The following is a 19,994-nucleotide window of genomic DNA, read 5'->3' on the forward strand; positions in this document are numbered from 1 at the left end:
CAAATAACACTCGTCATCCAAGCACTTCTATTATTATAATATGGCAGCGGTGGCTGTTTTCCTTTAAAGGACCGTGGTTTAGCCGACTTTCCAATGCAATATGCACCTTTATATGTGGCGGTTGACTTTTGAATCCCTTTGGATTCTCATACTTGCCTTTGTAACTTCCATTTGGCAACGCCTTAAAATACAGCCCGGTTTCTTCGGCATTAAATATACAATTCGTTGAAAAATTTTCAAGGATATGAGGCAAACGGTTAGTAGTGAAGACTTCTGCATTTGCTGCGTTATTTTCGCCAGCTTCTCAGTAAATCTTGAAGAAGTTATGAGCATTTCGCTGGCACCAACGCTGCAACCAAGTACGGTCTGGCACACAACTTTTGTTTAATTTTAAGGCTTAAAACAGATTAAAATTTGTACGTATCGATTCAATTTTGTTGAAAATTTTTTGCATAAATGCGATATTTGCATATAAACGATTTGCATTCAAACAACCAAATTCATACAATAAATCCGTGTATAACGCGTTAAAATATGAAAATTTTGCATATAACCAAAATTTGCATACAAGCGGTTTGTCATATAACCGATATCTACTGTAAATAAAAAAGTTCCAAAATTTCTATAGCATATTTTCATAAGTGCAAATATTTAATTAGAATTCTGTATGACTTATGTATAAAAAAAATTTAATTACAAAAAATAAAAGTCATCATTTCTAAAAATAAAGCTGTCTTCGTGAGCTTTTAAAGCTTTCAATGTGATATAAATATGTAAAGTTCAACTTAGACACACATATATACCGGGTGCGCTAATGGGTTATGCCCCAGCCCTTTCCACAAAACGCCTGCCAACTGACATTGTTGTTAAATGAAAATGATGGATTTGTTATTCATCTCCGCGCCAGGCAAACAAGCACACAGACAGTTACTGCTTGCATGTGTACGAGCAATAAGTCATTTAGCCGGCAATAAGGTAAGGAAAAGCTGTAGAAGTGTGCGCGCCGTTAATGACAGTATTTAGTCGCCAATGGCTGGTAGCTGTTGGCTGCTATTAAGAGCCTGCGCTGTCACTCCATCCACTGCGCTGCGACAGTTTATTATGAATTTTAATTTAAATACGCATTTCGACTTTTTCCGCTCGCCAGCTTTGACAGCTGATGAATAGCTGATGATGAGCATGAAGACGACGTAGGTTGGGTTCGTTTGGGGGACTTGTAAACGAACTATGCTACGGCGCGAAGTGAGAATGTGTCAATGTCATTCGGTTGTTGGAATTTTAAATTAATATAATGCATTCCGTTGCGAAAGATAATTTCAAACTGCCCTGCTGACTAATTTTGAAAAGGAGTGACAGAAATATTTTATGAAGTTTGGAGTGTGCCGAGTTCAGCACAAAGAGGCAGCGAGGTGCCTGGAGCAAATGACAGCTTGAAAAATATGCTTCGGTATTTATGCACTGAATAAGTCATAATTAAATTCTCGCTGAGCTGGAAATTTAGGAGTACTCTACATATCCATTGACGTTGTTGTTATCATTCAAGCAAGAAAAATTAATTAGTAACTGTCGGTAATGAAAAATTGTTGTTGTTTGGTTTTTTTTTTTTCAAATCAATCAAGAAATAATTTGTGTTATAAAAAAGGAGATAATGGACTTATTGATTTATATTTCAGTTTATTTATTCTAGGGTTTCTTGTAGTTTCGAAATAAATTCAGTTATATTTCGATATACAGATTCCTTTTAAAAGATTTATAGCTGATATTAAGATAGAGCCATGAGTTAAAAGTAAAATTCGTATTAGAATGGCTGTGACCATCTTTTTTATCTCGCTCATTCATCGATCAGTTTGTATGGCAGCTATTTCTTCGCAGATTTCACTCTTATCTTAAGGAATTTTCCATGCATAATAGTGTGAATACATCTTTTCGAAAAAGAAAGTTTTCCATACAAGCACTTGATTCCAGTCGTTTAGTTTGTATGGCAACTATATGCTTTAGTAATCCGATCTAAACAGTTTTCGGAGATTGATATGAGGCTCTTAGTAGTAAAAAATGCTTCTAAAAATTTTTCTTGCTTCTAAATAATCAACTCTCAACTCATTATGACGTACAATTTTTCGATCGCGCAAAAATCTTAAATTCTCTGCAGCATCCCCTTGATTGATTGCAGCCACAAGTTATGCAATACCTCTTATACATATATTCAATAAGCTCAGAAGCGAACACTTGAATTCCTTCATTAAAATTCTCTATGTACATTGCTGCTCTAAGCCACACAAGTGCCAGTTCGTTGATTTATGAAAAATCGTGCGAGCTGGCCCTTTTATCTTCTTACTTGTCTACTAATGATATTGAATGCATGTGGAATAGTTTACGCTACAGCCCCTTAAGTATGCTTCTAAGCATGATATTATGGAATATGAACTGCGCTTACAAAAACATACGCATTGTCTACTGACTAAGCTCATTTTTTATTTTTATACTCACCACGGCTGGCACTTGTCCCGGTATGACTTGCTGTCCAGTTGCCATACCCATCTGTTGCATCAGTGCATTCTTCAAGGCAAGATGGTTTCGTCCATTTATCAATAATTGATCCTTCAAATGCTGTGGTGGATGAAAATATTTGCACGGCGGTTTATCACGATTACAGCGACCCTGCAACGAGAAGAAGCGAAAGCAAAGAGAAAATGAAAAATTATATAAAAATATGAGAATTCGCTGGTGGCGTGGTGAGTAGTTGCGGAAAAGCTTAAGCATTTTGCGCTTCTTTTTATAGAAGCTACTCCTAAGTAATAAACTTAATCGCTTGATTACTGTGCACACACGCATACATAGAGACAGTTATTTGCTCGGCACATACTCGTCGTCGGTTTATTGTGCCAAAGTAAACTTAATAAATTATCGCAGTAAATTATGCGCTAGAGTACGCACACAGCTGCAATTGTGGACAGACATACACATACATGGGAACACACACATAAACCTACACTAGCACACATGCATTACGCTCACAAAAAAGTCGTGTGAGCAATAATTCTGTAGTTGGAAAAAATAACTGTACTCCTTTACTATATATCCCTTACAAAGCGCTAGCTTTTGCTGACTGTCAGCAATCGCATGTAGTCAGCTCAACTGGCACCAGCATTTTCATTTCTCAAGTCGCCTAACATCAATTTGTCTTCTTAAGTAGCTGCGCATTGCCGCACCGCAACTATTGTTCGACTGACAAAGCCGCACACGCGCACCAAAACACTCAAACCCACATACATCACTTTGTTATATTTGTGTAAGTGTGTATGTGTGTGTGTTGGCGCATTAAATTTGTTTGAGTGGCTTGTTCCCGCCTGTCAGTGGCGCAATTCACAACTGCTTAGGGCGGCTTCGAATAAATGCGCTCATATGTGTGTATGAGTATGAGTGCTACCTGCATGAGTATGTGAGTGTGCATCTGATTGTGAATGCGGTAATAATTCAGCAATCAAAGTGTAAAAAATGAGCAAACACACCCATGCACTGCTGAATTATGGCACAAATTAGGAGAGTGAAGATCTGCTAGCTTGGCGAAAGGGACAACAAATACTGTATTCGCATTTTATAGTAACATTTTCGTGAACTAAAGTGATGTGAGATACATATGTAAATAGCTGTACTATAAACTGAATTTAACTTAACAGCAACTTCCTTGAGCGCGAGTGTATCAATTCTACTTAAAACGCCTTAAACGCCATAAAGTATGTTAAAGATAACTAATCTAAAATATATTTAGATGTAATTGTAGAAGAAGTTTACTCAGTAGTGATATTATTTAGTTAGTGTTGTTTAGTAACTTTAACTTCAAGTACCTTAAGCGCCCTAAATTATATTATATATGTATTTTATATGAAAGTTACGCGAATTTGTAGATATATATTCCTAATAACTTTTATTTAATTGCAGGCGAATTTTACTTAGTTCGGGTGAGTAATTTTAACTTCAAAAATCTTCACACCATAAAGTATGCAACAAAATTCAAAAAAAGAACAAGTTGTAAATTTTGAACTTACACAGAACCTGCATATCGTCACCTGAAATGCGAAATAACGTAACAACATTTTCGGAAATTTGCAGGGGAAAGGATGAAACACGTAATAAAATGGAACATGAGTGAAACAAATTTTTAATATTGGTTAAAACTGGATTATATCTGATAGCAGAACCTTAAAATATTGGAAATATGTCCTTATATGTATCTATTTTGAAGTAGTGGACTGAAATCAATGAAACACTCAATTTCCAATGTTTTGATCCTACGTTATTTTGCATTTTAGGTGACGATATACTAAACTTAAAAATTACTCTAAGGCCCGGTTTCACAGTCCATACTTATGTTGTACTTAAGATAAAACAGGAAAATATTGTTTTACAGTTCATACTTATGTAATGCTTAAGTACTGAAAAGGGGAGACTTAAGCAGTGCTTAAATAACAGCTGATTTTTGTTTTGAATTTGCTTTGAATTTTCAGCGACATCTTTCGTAGCGTAGGGCAAGTGTCCGTTCGTTTGCACTCAATAACAGCTTATACTTTTCCTTCAGTTCCCATAGGTGTTCCGACTCGCTAGTGATGAAATTTGGGGTTCTTTTGTTGTTTTCATCAATTTTTGATATAATTTTCCTCGCAAATTTATGTATTGTCTGTTATAATTTAAATATTTCAAACATATTTTTATGAATGACGTTTGTAAAACATATGATGCCCATAACGTTGCCATATATCATAATAAAATTTTATAGAAATTGAGCATTGACTGTGAAACGCAAACGACCACTCAGTTTGCAACAATACTTAGCTAAGATTTTATTTAGGCACAACTTAAGTATGGACTGTGAAACCGGGCATAAATGTCTTCACACCTACACAATTTGTACTATAATAAATTTTCAAATACTGTAAAACCCGCTTAAATGCTTTACGAAAAATTCCAACTTCTCGAAGTACTTTGTTCGGGTTGGGTATTTAACAGAGCCACTTAAGTCCGCTGCGGCTATCAAGCCCGAACATGTTTGTTGTTTAAGCGTGTTTGGTACTTAATCGTTCCCCCTCAAGCTGGTTTTACTGTAACGGATGTTCTCAGTTCAGTTGTCTAGCATTAAGTATTTTTGTTTTGATAGAGATTGTTATCTTTTATAATATGAAGCAAAATTGTAGACTATAAATACGCCAGCAAGCATTTAGGGAGCAGTTCAGATTGATTTAAACCACACAAATTAACTATGTGAAGAAAAATACATACCATGAATGAATATAAAAAAGCAAAAAATTAAAAGCATATCTTTAGGCTCAAGTATTAATTCAATAAAGTTTCTCTAATTAATAAAAAGTATAAGAGAAGTTTTAAACTTAGATCTTCTATTAAAAAAAATTATACAAAATTCGAAATGTAAAAATTGTCTATACAATTTTTAACGTATAGTACATAACTGTGAAGGTTATTGACTGCAAATTCATACATGCTTCGCTTTTAACGATATATGTATCTACATACATTTTTTAAGGTAGAAAGGAAGGTAGGAAGGAAGGAATGCCACCATTTAAACGTTATTAAGATAAACTTTTTTTAAATAACTATTAAGTTAATTTGTCACCACACTTAAAGAAATGTTTTCCCTATTAATACTACAAACAAACGTAAAAATTCAATAGAAAATAATAACTATATTGTATGGCAGTTCTATCCAGATTAAAATAAATTAAAAAATTAATCGGTTTTGAAAAGACTTATTTTGCGCAATGATATCGTTGTTAAAAGCGTTCACTCAAAATTTTCGAGACTTCTAAATTTTTGTTGCAATAAAAAATTTAAATATTATTTTGAATTTTTGTTTACCTACAAAATTTAGTAGCAAAAAATAAAAAAAGTACAAACCCCAAGAGTATCAATACAATCTATAATCATAGTAAGTGGCTTAATTCTGAGTGTATTATAAGCAGCTTATTTCATAAAAATTTTTTTTGGATTATGCGCCTAAAGGTATACTTTCAAACTCAAACTCGGGAAAGTGTACGGGACCGTTAAATTTCCTGATAGTATTACAACTGCAAGAATTTGGCAAAGTAAAAATTACTTTTACCGTTACAATTTTTTTTGCGCTCCTAAAAGTATGCTTTATACCCCTAAAAGCTTACAAAATCACTACCGATTGCATATTTTCCGCCATTTATGTAAAATATTTAATTTTTTTTCGGAACTGTATACTCATTGACACCATACATTTAATAGTGCAGAAATTTATTTACTTTACCATTATTGCGCTATTTTTCTGCAATTATATTCCTTATCAGCCGGCGCATTTGAAGAAGTGCAAAAAGCAACGTGGACACTATAAATTTGCATGGAAAAAACGTAAATTTAATAGAAAGCAAAACAACAGAGAAAGTAAAACAGCAAAGAGTTGTAGACGAAATTTCGGTATGGAAAATGATTCCGGAGAGAAAGCAACGAAAAAGAAAATGGATGCATTTAGCATACGAAATTTTTCTCAACTCACGCGCCACAACAAATGTACGTATTTAGGAGCAAGAGCGGGGCAAGGGGGAGAGCAAGTGCGAGCGGGTCACTCGAAAGTAAAAAATAAAAATATTTCAAATACAAAAACGTTACAGACGAAATAGACTGCGCTTGGTACGCCCAAAGTTGAGTAGTAAAGTAGAATGTGTGAGTGAAGGTGTGTTGAGGTGAGGAGAGAGGTGCACAAGCGCCGTAGTGCGATGCAGTGAGGCGAAATAAATAACTTTCCAGTCAGATTAGCCGACTTGTCACGAAATGTGAAATGACATTTAATACGAGCACAACAGCAGCAACAACGAAAAGAAGGAAAACAAAATGAAGAAAAGGAAAAAATAAAAACTAAATGAAAAAAAGAAAAAATCACAAAAAATTTAAAAACGAAAAAAATTAAAAACGCAGTCAATGAAAAAAGCATGAACGGTCAAGTCCATTTCACGCTGCAGCAGTGGCCAAGGACTGCATGTCCAAATAGCGCACTGGCTAGTCGCTCGGTTGACTGTTCTGGTTTTAACTCGACGCGACTGGGATTGTGAATGTGAAGCTGCGGCGAGCAAGTGGAACATGAAGTATTTCTTAACACGTTTCTGATTGCGACACAGACAAATGTACATAGCGCACTACAACAATTGCAATAACAAGAAGCAGCACTGCGACGGACAGTCATTGCGCGCTGCCATTCGCAACACCGCGACATGAATATAAATATTTTCGCTTGTTGGCTTGAATGATTGCGCTGTCTTGCAGTGATAGCAGGCAGCAAACGTGACAGAACGCTGGAGGGGCCAATGCAGCGCACACACACGCATTGAGTTGGTGCCAAAGTGGAGGTTGCGTATACGCCGCGGTGGCTAGCGAAAGACCAACCCGCCAGCAGAGCAACGTTTGTGTGATTGCGAATGAAAGTGTGGGAAATAGCAAAATAATATCATTCACAGTTTAGTCTAGTTTTTGTTGTTGTTGTGTGACCGCCAGTTGAACTAGTTGCACAACAAAGCGCAATGCAGCAAACTTCACAAACACTCAACTCTCATTCGCAGGCTATAACGCGGCGAGTTAGTTATTCATTTGGCTGTATTTTCATGCTGACTTGCAGAGCTACAACCCTAATATGTGTGTGTGGGAGTATTTGTGGCTTTGTGTGCAATGACGAAAAAGTAATCATTGCAATTTAAAAGGATAATCTTGTACATGACGACGCGCAGTGGCAACGATGGGCGCGGTGTGCGGTGCAGAAGAAGAAGAAAGCAGCTAACTGACAAGAAGATCGAAAACGAGTGAAAGTTTGTGGAATGTAGTGGAATGTGGCGAAAGATATGCCAAAATGGCAGAAAATCGGCGACGGAGATGAGCACAAAAGCTACTTGAAGCGACAAGCAGAAAATTTCCAAATGTGTATGAAGGCAAAAAAGCTGAAAAAAACTGTGAAAAAAGGTTAAACAAATAAAAAAAGAAAATCTAAAAATTTAAAAAAAATAAATAGTATAATATCAAAAACGAAAAAAATAAACAAAATTACAAAAAAATTAAAATCCCTCAAACTTTCGCTGCTCGAAAAAAATACTAATAGTGCACTGTCGCAACACGTACGTTTCGCTTTGACAACGCGTAGCCAACAGGACAGCAAAAGTCTTATAATCTTCATAGTTTTGCTGTTGGCAGCCTCGAAACTCATTGGATCGGATTTGCTTTGAGCAGCAAGGCGATAAACCAACATTAGCTGAGCGTGATGCAAATACTTAAGTGAGTCATCTAGTTCTATAGCGAAAATAAGGTTTGGTGTGACAACGTAAGTCGCAAAGTTTTAGCTAAGTGCAAAAAAATAGATAAAGATAATTTATATAAGAAATGTGAGTTCGGGGGGCCGATTTATGTTTGAAAATATAAATTTCTGTGAAATTAAATTAAATATTATTCTTTTTTTTTATTTTCTTCCCTTAATTTAATATTTATTTTCTTAATTAATATTATTTATTTTTTTCTTGCATTTTAAAATTATATGTTTTTTTAACATAATATTATTTTATAGAATTGGAAACTAAAATGTAAGTGAAAAAAAAAATGAAAAATTTTATAAAATTATGGTTTGAACTTGATATTATTATGGTTTTAATTTTTTATATTTTCGTTATTTGAATGTCTAATGTTTTAAATAGCTTTTTTTATATATTTTTATTTAATATAACTATTTTTTAATTTTTGTAATTTTATTCAAAACTAATTGAAATACACATTTTATACGTCTTTAAAAAAAATAAATTTTTCAGCTATGTCTAAAAATTATTACAAAATAGTTCAAATTTTATAAAAAATTTGTAAAAATTATATTTTTCAGTTTATAACTTTTATAATAACTACTAAAAATTGTTTTTCGTTAAAAATTAGTCGAATAAAAATAAAAAAAAAAATATTAAAAACGCTTTTAGCTTTTATTAAGAGAAATCAGTTTAAATTTTTAAATATGTGTATTGTAAAAAATCAAATTTTGCTATTCTTAATAATTTTTAATAACTACGAATAATTTTTTTACATTAAAAACCGATGGAATAAAAAAAAAACTAAAAAATACTGGAAACACTTTTTAATGTGTAAATGTTTTCATTTAAACAAATTTAAAATATAATTTTGCAACCTTATTTAGTTTTATTAAAAAATTTATATTTTTTATTTTAAAATAAAAGAAATAATTTATTTTTAATGTTTTGAGAACTGTTTTTTTTTTATTTAAGAATTAAGGAACTACTTTTTCAACAATGCTTAGCTTTTTTAAAGAGAATCCATTCAGCTTAGTTTTCAAAAACAAACATTTGAAAAAAAAAAAAAATTAATAAAATTAAAAAAAATAATACTTTTAAGTATTTTTGATAGTACTTTTACATAACATTTTTTTCCCCCCTATTTGGAATTTCAAATTCAAAATATCAAGAATTTGAATTTTTTGATTTTGGAAAATTTTAAATTTAATTTTAAGAAAAAAATTCTCAGTGTTTATTATTATTTTCGTTTATAATAGTAATAGTTTCATTTTCATATATATATATATTTTTTTTTTGTTCACTTTACAAATACATACGCATATTTGAGCATATACAAACATTATGGCATTATTTTTGGAATACGTCAATACGTTGTCAACAGCTGCTCCTGAGTACTAAAAAAAGTTAAATTGAGTGTGTATATAATAAACATTTAAAATATATGAACGGCGCATATGAGCGCCTCTTGCAAGTATGCTCCATTCGTAGGCAAAAAGCGGTCAAACAGCCCCAAAAATCACTAAATAAAAATTAAATAAGTCCAATGATAAATATTTGTTAACTTCATTTACTTAAAATTAAATATTTGACAGCGCACTTCCCGAATACGAGCGCATGCACGCTGATTGCATAAAGAGAGCTGTGCGTGATGTCAAGCTCATGGAAAATACAACACTGTGAGAAATTGCAGCTACGCTATTTGTTACGAGTAAAACTAATGAACACAAGTGAAGTACGCGTAAGCAAAATATTTACAACAGGTTTGTTCTCACAGCACGCACAGTGTATTAAAATAAATACTTTCAAATTGCAGATTAATTTGAAATATTTTTTAGTAATTCAATAAATTTGTTGAAAAAAAAAATGCCCAAGCACATACAAAAATACACACACACGCAACCTCTGCAAACGTAAGTCAAATGTGTGCGCATATGTGTGCCTCAAATGCCTTTTAAGGCCATTTTTTTAATTTTTCATTGCACACTTTTCGGTGTTTGCTCACCTGTCGGCTGACGGCACGTTTTTGTTTATTTGACTTTCGTGCAGCGCAACGCCAGCTGGTGGCGGCAGCAATCAACTGTTGTTTACACATTGCAACGCCACGCATGCAACACTCACACTTGCCTTGCTGTTAGAGGCCAATGGCGGCAACTGCAGCGATAGCCTAGCCTCAGGCGCCAGTGCGAACACGCCCAACTTATTTTACTGCGAAAAAATATTCGCCTCAGTATGGTCTCAGTGCTTTCATTTCTACAACTATTTTTTTAAATTTTTATGTATATATTTTTTGTTGGTTTTATAAAAGTGAATGCAAATTACTTTTTGAGAGAAAAGTATTCGGAATTTATTTATTTTGGCCGTAAAAAATCGTAATAACAATATTAGCTTCAGCGCCATAAATTGCCGGTGAGTAAATGCATTGCAACCATCTATATTGCCAATTGGGTGGCAGCGCTATGCCGTGCGACAGTGGGCCATTTATTACATGCAACATTGCATGTTGCACTCACATTCCATTTCAAGCTTTGAAATAAGACAGGCATAAACGAAATAATTTTTGTTCATACAGTTTAAAAACACACACGAAAACACACATACATACATAAGTAAAAACCAATGGAAAGGAAAATGGTGCACTCCTGCGTTTTTATTTTTTTCGAGTTAATATGAAAATAGCATAATATACCAATTCATGAGATGAGAAATGTTGAAAAGCGCTCCCATTGAGTCAGTGAAGTCGTATATAGTAGAAATTAATGAATTAAAAATTAAAGTTAATAAAGCAAAAAAGAAAAAGGGTAAGCCGGCTGAGTGTGATTAATGATATGGCTGCCTCTTTACTGAAAACTTAACGAATATGTAGTTAAGGGAAGTTTCTAATCTGAAACTTTGAGACCAATTTTTTTTCCCAATATACATATATAATTAGTTTAATAAATTTATACCCTTAGCAAGGTAGTATTAAGATTGTCATGAATTTTTTAACACCTAGAAGGAAACTTTAGAGACCCTATAAATCATACAATATATAGTATAAAAGATCAGCATACAAGCTGCCTTATTGTATACGCCAACTAGTCACTCAGTTTTTGAGAAATTAATCTGAAAACGTGTACACGTAATTTTCGCTCAAAAACGCTGCTCATTTGTCGGAACCACCAATACCGGATACTATAGCTTGTACCTGTCATACAAACTGAACGATCAAACTTTAGTTCTTGTATGAAAAACTTGACAAGTTATCTTCACAAAATTTGACAAGGATCATTGCTCAAAACAAAACTATAATAATAGAAGACTTTAAAAACAATTTAAAAAATAATAATAAAAAAATTCATTAATTTTGCTAAGATCTTAAAAGTAATTCCAAGAATTTTTGTGATTTTTATCGAAATTTGGCAAAGCATATTCTGCGGATCTGGATGTATTAAGAAGTTCTTATGTTACCTAATAATAATGAAACAAAAAATTGCTTAAACCTCAAAAAGCAACAACTCATCGATTTTGCTTTGCGTATACATACATACATATGTATGTCACCAGCACTGTTTATTTATTAGCTGTCTAAGCAACAAAATGTGCGTTTAACGTTGCTTATTTGCTTATTTATTTATTCATTTCCGTCATTACACTAACACCCAAGCCATCCACAAAAAACTCGCAATTAAATACACCGAAAACAGGTTCAATTATCTTAAAAGCTGCGTAAATTAAACCAAAATGCCTCACTACACTTCAATACTGCGTTTCATTACACTGGCACACGCATGAGCTCATAGTATCGTAGTATCAATGCGCCACCACAGCCGCACCCCGCTCGGCCGTGCTGCCTGTCTGGCTGTCAATACTAGTTGGTGGCTGCCATCTTTCCGACTGAGCATTACCATTCTGTACTTGACTGCCGTTTATTCACAGCTCATCTGTTCATTACATCACGCAAACACACGCACTCATACATACACTCGCATAGCGCACATACAAGAAATAAAAGTAAATGTTTGCCATATTCGACAGGAGCTGAAACGAAAGTGGAGTAGTGTTGATGATGCAGCAGCTGCTGCTGCTGCTGTTGATGAAGCTATCGTTAGTCCTTTTTAAATCAAAACGGTGTTGTTGTCTGCTTTACTCTTATTTTACACTTTACTCCTCTCCACAATTTACTTTTGCACTCTTTTTATACTTTTCGTTTGCTTGTTGCTTGCGTAATAGCCGACGCTACTCAATTTTCATTAACTCACTTTAGTTGGTGTAATGTTGTGCATATGCCTGTTGTTGTATTTGTTGGTGGCATTGTTTCTTTTGTGAGATACGAATTAAAATTACATTATGGCATTTAAGCGCGTACTCTTTGAGGTGAATGCAGTTAATTTTCAAGCAGTTTTCTGGAATAACTGTGGACAGAGAGAGAGGGAGCATGATGTGGTAACGATAAGAGCGCGTAAATTGAGGATCATGGCAAGAAACAATATTTTCAAGCAAAACTTTTGTATATCTGTTGAAGAAGAGCCTTAAAAAAGGAACCTAAATATAGAAAATTATTGATTTCTCTGCTTGAGAGAGGCGAAATCAAATGAAGTTCTAGTTAAGAGATTTACTTGGAGATCTCTTGATAAAAATGTCTGATTTCCCTAACTAAAAACTATGAATTGCTTGAGAGAGCAAAATAATAAGGAATCTAGACAGCAATTTCTTAAAAAGGTAATATCTTATAAAGACCTGGTTTCTCTAACAAAGGTTTACTGGGTACTTTATTTAGCCAAACTCCAATGTTATGATAGATGTTTGACATAAGAAACGCCAAAAAGTCTAAATTACAATACTCTTCTGTATTAAACTCCGATTTTGGAAGTATTGGAACCCCAGAACGGCACATTAGTGTGGCTTTGAAAAATATGTTTTTCAATAAACTTCTTTAGACACAATATTTGATACTGAAGGCCTAGTAGCCAGTGCTGCGATTTCATGTATTTATATAATAAATATTTTATTGTATAAATGATTATAAAAAAAAAAAAAAATTTGTATGGTAAACTCTGTGTTTGTTTATAAATCGCAAATTACAGACAGTAATTGCAAGTAAAGGCAAGTTACATAGTAAACTCCGAGTTCGTAATTAGTATTTAGCGGTTTTCACAAAAATATAATAAACACAAGAATAAAAAAAACTTCTTATATGCTTACCATAAAGACCAAAATGATGAATATACTCGAGTTTAAACATTTCATTTCTCATTAATATGTTAAAGTCAATACCAAAATCCCTAATAACCTCGAGCTTAAAAATGGTATTTATCATTTATATATTAACATGAACACCAAAAAGAAAATATTAAGCCCGAGTTTAATAATTTCATTTGTCATTAATATATTAAAGTCAACATAAAAATCCCTAATAACCCGAGTATAACAATTACCACTTATATAATAACATAGTAAACCCCAAAATCGGTAATAAACTCGAGTTTAAGAATTTTTTCATTGACTAAATGTATATTTATTTAAATTTTAAAAGTTAATTAAAATCTGAATAGAAAAAGGTCTATTTGCAAAGCTGCTTAGTTAGACTCTAGTTAATTATAAAGCACTGTCTGCCTCTAAAAATTAAACACTTTTAATCAGTCATTTACATGCCATCAATAGCGTAAGCGACACACCCGCTCATTGGCTACTTACAACCCAACAAATTGTCTACTCGCGCTGCACCCCTTCGCCGCTTGCCTGTATTTATATGTAGTTGACAGTTATCGATAAAGTGACTCACAATGGCGCCCGAAAATATGCTACGAATCACCGCCGATTTAGTGATTTTGTCAATGTCACCAGCAGATGTGCAATTACACCAAACTTTCATATATAATTGTATGTGTGTGTATATATAAAATGAAATGCGAAAACAATAAGAACAACAAGCTGGCAATGAGAAAGTTGCCAAGCTTTAGAGCAGCATGATTACGGTGGTCAGTGGCCGCTGCACGAGCACAAAATTTATATACAATATATATACAAATGTACATGCCGCACTCATAACTACAAACATGCACAGTTCAGTACGTGTTTGCTTAGCACTGTAGTTGTCCGAGTTGCTGTTGGCTGTTGGCTGTCTGTGTTACTGTTTGTCGTTGATGATTGTGTTGCTGATATGCTTGTTTTTGCTTTCTGCCACAACTAGCGACTGTTGCAACTCACTTGCCACACACACACATACATATAGCATATATTTATTTGCTCACTTTTTTATCTGTGTCCGCATATTCAAATGCAAATTGCCGGTAGATTATTGTTTCTGCTGTTTTTGTTGCCTGCAAAATGCATTTCTGATTGATTGATCGATTGATTGATAAAGTTGAAACACAAATACAAAGTGGCGCATGGGTAAGTAAGCGTGTGTAAAAGACAAACAATTTTTGTTTACATTTCAATATTCGCTGGCAAATAAACAGGCAACAACTAGCTTAAAATGACAGCAATATGAGTGTCAAGGATTCCGGTGGGGGAAAGGAGAGAGAGGAAGTATGACTAAAAGAGTGGGTGTGTGATTTAAAAAAATGTTAGACTTGATTTTGTAAGCTCAGGTGAGCTTAAGTGGGTATTAAACGGTGGTCACTAGTATTAATGAAAAAGTTCACATAAATGTAATATTTTATATACATGTTTGTATATTTTTATTAATTTTTATAGATTTAACACATCTACCTAAAACAATTGTATAACGTAATCAGAAATAATTTAATAGAAAAAGTGTAAATTTCTATAAAAAATTAAAGAAAAATGTTTGAAATGTCAGAAAAGCTGTGTAAACTCCTGAAAGTATGTGACAGAAGTATTTGTTAAATACGTGTAAATATATATACATAGGTATTGTATTATATGCGTAGGTATATATATACAATATATATGTATATATATATATGTGTATTTTAGAAAAACAATAAAATTATATATTTTTTGTTTTTTTAATTTATTGCATATCAATTTGTTGTGAAACGCAGGCGGAGGCGCCTAATAGTATAATTGTATTTTCGTTTTAAAATAAAATATATAAATTTTATGTGATAAACTTAAAGTTTTATCGGTTTCAAACAATAAAATTTGAAATACAAAATTTCATGTTAATAATAAGCGCCTGAAAGTATATTCTACAAAAAAGAAACATATGTATATAACATAACTTTTTACATATGGAGGCAGCATATATATATATATATATTATATTATTTACTCTGTTAAACAATTCTATTTGCTGAGGCTTAAACTGATTTTTTACAAGCCGGTTTTTTGTTTAAAATGAGCGGTTTCTCAATTTCACATACATATTCCTATGATAAAAAACAAATTTTTCTCTAAAAGAACATAGAGTAAAATAATAATTGATTAATAAATTTGCGCCAAGAATCATGCCATGTAAAGTGTATTTAATAATTTCTTATAACAACAACAACTTATGGTATTTAAATATTACGAAACCACAAATATTTAACTCAGAAGCACACCATAAGCTTACATTGTGTTTAAGAAATGCAAATTTCAACTTCTGTGCGCATGAAAGTATGCTTATCGTTTACCTTATACTCAATTGTTTGCTTTCATGTATAGATATTCAATCTTTTATTCGACTGTATGCAGCTTATATTGCCAAACAGTTCGCATATAAACAGCTATAACTGCCTTTATGTAACATAAAAGGCCGTCTCTTTCACTGGCGCCTGAAAGTATGCTACATGCCGCTTTAACATGTTCACACATTTATGAAGGCAAATCTGTTTTTTTTTTCTTCTTAAACTCACACAAATATGACACACACATAACTTGTGGGTTTATTGTGCTGAATTTACTTCAAAATTAATATTCATTTGTATATGTATGGCTTACGTAGTTTATTTCCGCTATTATCTTCGTGAAAGTGTTTCCAAGATTGCAAAGATAAATATTTATATGGAGTAATGGAGAGGTTTTCTGGGCATAATTTTTGCTATAAAATGAAGCAAATGTGTTGGTATGTGTACGCTGTGCAGAATATGGGTCATAAATAAAGGTTAGTTCGGTATGAGCTGTGTACATTTAAAATCAGATATTTGCTTATTCAATTGCATTTAAATGAAGAAAAAATATTGAAATGGAAATTTCAGGCAATAAAATATTTATTACTAAGAAAATCTGTTGCTTTATTTGATTTATATGCTTTGTAATAATTGTCAGAAAAAGCCAATGAATGTGGCTAGTCAGTATTAAATTTGCTTCGTAAATGGTTTAGAAAAAAACACATAATAATACTAATTGGGATATTATGAAGAGTGGTATTGCGTCAATTAAAACTGTTATAATTTAATGAATTGTATTATTATTATTTGTAGTTTTGTTTATATGTATAGCTGTTATAGGTCGCAAATGCCAAACGCTTCCTAAATAGTAAAGAATAATTTTTCACGAAAAGCATCTTTTAATGTTTTTAAGTGCTCATAAACATTTAATATTTTTTTTTTCAAATTCTACAGTTTTAGCTTTGCAATATAATAAACTTCGAGGCCCCATTTTAAATTTTTACGAAAACTTCCCTTTAGCGTCTGAAAAGTGCAAATGAACTTGTGGAACACTCTATTTGGAGTTTTAAAAAGCCAATAAACTTGTGGAACTCTCGAAATCTAATCTATAAATTATCGTTTTAAAATTTTTTATTTTTTTTGGAGTGTTTCAAAGCCAATAGTTGCTATGGAACTGTAGAACACACTTTTTTAGACTTTTATAAGGCAAATGAACTTGTGGAATACTCAAAATCTAAAGCATAAATTGGCATTTTCGTAATTATTTTATTTTATTTTGGAGTTTTATAAAGCATAAGTACATAAGCATTAGTGTCCTGCTAAAGCTAAATATTTGTAATTAATATTGACCTCCCTTTTCCTGCGTCCAATAATTAGCTTTAATATATAAAAAGTCTCTACATTGCTGTTAAACTGCTTCCTTAATTTCAATTTATCGATTAAAAATTGAAATTGAAATTGTGGAACACCCGAAATCTGAAGCCAATTTGACATTTGAAAATTATTATTTTTTGCTTATGGTTTTGAAAAACAATCGCACTAATAATTACACTACTGCATATATTTTTTCAAATATTTATAACCAATATTCACTTTTGCATGCATATTTGCTTGCAACAAACACTTGGAAGCACTTTACTCTAGCAAACGCCTAAAATCACGCTATGCACACGCTACTTGTTTACAGACATCTGTATGAGTGTGCGCGCTGTTGAATAGTCATCAAAATCGGCTGAACACGCGCGCACTTCAGCTAGAGCATCATCAAAATGTATTCAAGCGAACTTTAATAGCAAGTAAATAGAAAAAAATACAAATACTAGGAAAGTAAACACCGACGACTACTACAAATAATAATCACAAAAAACAATAACAAGTTTAGAAGTCAGAAGAATAACAAACATACGCTCTATGCTATGAGGCAAGCACATGCATACAAATAGTTTTGCTACAAAGCAAGAAACAAAATGAAATTCAAAAGCTGCTGCGAAGAAAAAACATTGCGAAATGAAAAAATCATTTTTATAACAGCATATGTGTATGTATGTGTGTGTATGTTGGCGTGTGTGTTGCCGCAATCAAACCGAGCACCTAACCAAGCAAAACGAATGAAACGTGCCTGGCAAATATGCTAGTCTGCTTTTAGCGACACACACACCCACGCACTCTAGACTGACCGCCGACCGACGACCAGCAGGTTAGCGCGTTCATTGGTTAGTCTGCCGATTTTGGTCTATAGCAATTTTTGCAATTTTTTCCACAAATTGTTACTTTTTGCTTTGCCATTATTTTTTTTTTCAATAGTAAACTGGCGCGTGTGTTGCATTGCCATTTGCATTTGCATACGTTCAGGCATTGCAGCCGCATAGCCAACCTACCGACCGGCCGGCCGATGTGCATGCATGTGCAATGAAACGGTTAACAGACTCTTTTCAGAAATACAACAATTCAAGCTGACAGCTTCGCTTTTTTCTCCATTTCCCCACTAGCTGCTGGTCGCCATTCATTTTCATTCCACTCATATGCCTGTATTTATCAAAGCATAGGTGAGTGTGTGTGGTGTTGGAGCCAAAGCAAGAGCTTAGGCTGAGCCATAGTCAGTACAAATATTGACCATTTGCTTTACCAATCTGTTTGCATTTTCAAAATATTTTCATTTTCATTGATGCATGCTGTGGTGGGTAGCTGAACGGACGGACGTACACTAATACATACAGTTAAAACGAACACTGCACTCTAGTATTGCCTAAATTTTCATATTCATGGTTTTACACACAGATAACTGCGATTTTATATGTTTAGTTATTTTGCTTTTGGTTGGCTTGTCTAAAATCCATTTCTGCCACCATAGATGCTTTCACTTCACGCACTTGAAAATTTCATGAATTATATATTTAAGCACTTCAGAAGTTGGATAAAAATTACAATTCCGAGCATAATTTGTGGTTACTTTGTATTTCAATAGTTTTCGCTCCATTTCGTCGATATTAAATTTATCTGCTTGCTGAATTTCGAGTAAAGTATTAATTATTTGATGTTGAGGTGTATTAATGTGTAGTGTTTTATAAGTTCAGTACGTCGTTCAAGGTAAACTGTTACTGTTCGTATTCTACAAGTTCAAATCAGATATTTTACAAGTTCATAAGTGAAGCGACATTCTTAGTGTGAAATTCAGATCGACTTTCCTTTTTTATCATATTTCGCTAGCTTATATCTTTGAAAATAACATATTGAGATTGTAAATCAATCTCAAATAGTGTTTGAACTACTGCTATTTAAGCGGAAGTCTCTCAATTCCATCAGAACTATCTGTTTAGGTTTGGATACGCTTTTCCCAAAACAGCGTTTTTGCTGCAGTGCAAATTCGAAGACAAATGATCCCATCATCATAAATTTTTTTGCCTATTTTGTAAATAATTTTACATAGGATGACTCATCGGTTTTTTGATTTGATCAAAAGACGAATTTTTTTCAGGCCAGACATTTGGGGTAAAATTCAACTTTTTTAAATGCCGCCATTTTGAAAATTTTTGATTTTGTTTTGTTGATTATGGATTATTTTAGCGGGAATATTTTATTTGCAGGTCTCATCCACCAAGAAGGTCGAAATTATTGCAGCAGTGGAGGAACTTTTTTTTAGTGCCGTCGGCGATCTCAAGAATTTCACTGTGATGATGACCAAACTTTGTAGTAAATTGAATATAAATTTAAATAAAACAAACAAAATAGTTATCATTTTCAATATAAAATTTTATAATAACAAATGCTGCTGCAATAACCGTCTACAATTAAGCAAACTTCAGAAATATGTATAATAAATTGCTAGACAGCAATTGAAATTTTTACAAAAATTGTTTCTAAATGTCGGAAAATTTCTATTGAACTTGTGGAACACTCAACGTCTAAATCGCTTTTATAATAATTTTATTTTTCATTATTAATATTGAGTTTTTCAAGTACAGTTACTAAATATTTGTTGCTAATATTTACTTCTACTCTTGAAAAATATTCTTTGGCCAAATACTTAGCTTTATTATAGAGCAGAATAGACTATAGGTCGCAATGCAAAGCTGATAATACATATTAAATAGAAATAAAATATCTACAAAAAAATTGTATACCATTGGTAGCTGTAAGAAGTTTTCCACAAGCT

The 19,994-nt window shown here is 32.9% G+C and overlaps 1 protein-coding gene across 1 annotated transcript in view; it reads right to left on the bottom strand.

Moving 5' to 3' along the window:
* LOC126756229 (mucin-19) overlaps positions 1-19,994 on the bottom strand; it is a 535,736-nt gene that overhangs the window by 38,974 nt on the left and 476,768 nt on the right. Inside the window, 1 exon segment of the mRNA XM_050469149.1 lies at positions 2,488-2,658. Within this exon segment, the coding sequence (XP_050325106.1) occupies positions 2,488-2,658 (171 nt within the window).

Source organism: Bactrocera neohumeralis, chromosome 4, assembly GCF_024586455.1.
Source record: "Bactrocera neohumeralis isolate Rockhampton chromosome 4, APGP_CSIRO_Bneo_wtdbg2-racon-allhic-juicebox.fasta_v2, whole genome shotgun sequence".
In the NCBI taxonomy this organism is placed as follows: domain Eukaryota; kingdom Metazoa; phylum Arthropoda; class Insecta; order Diptera; family Tephritidae; genus Bactrocera; species Bactrocera neohumeralis.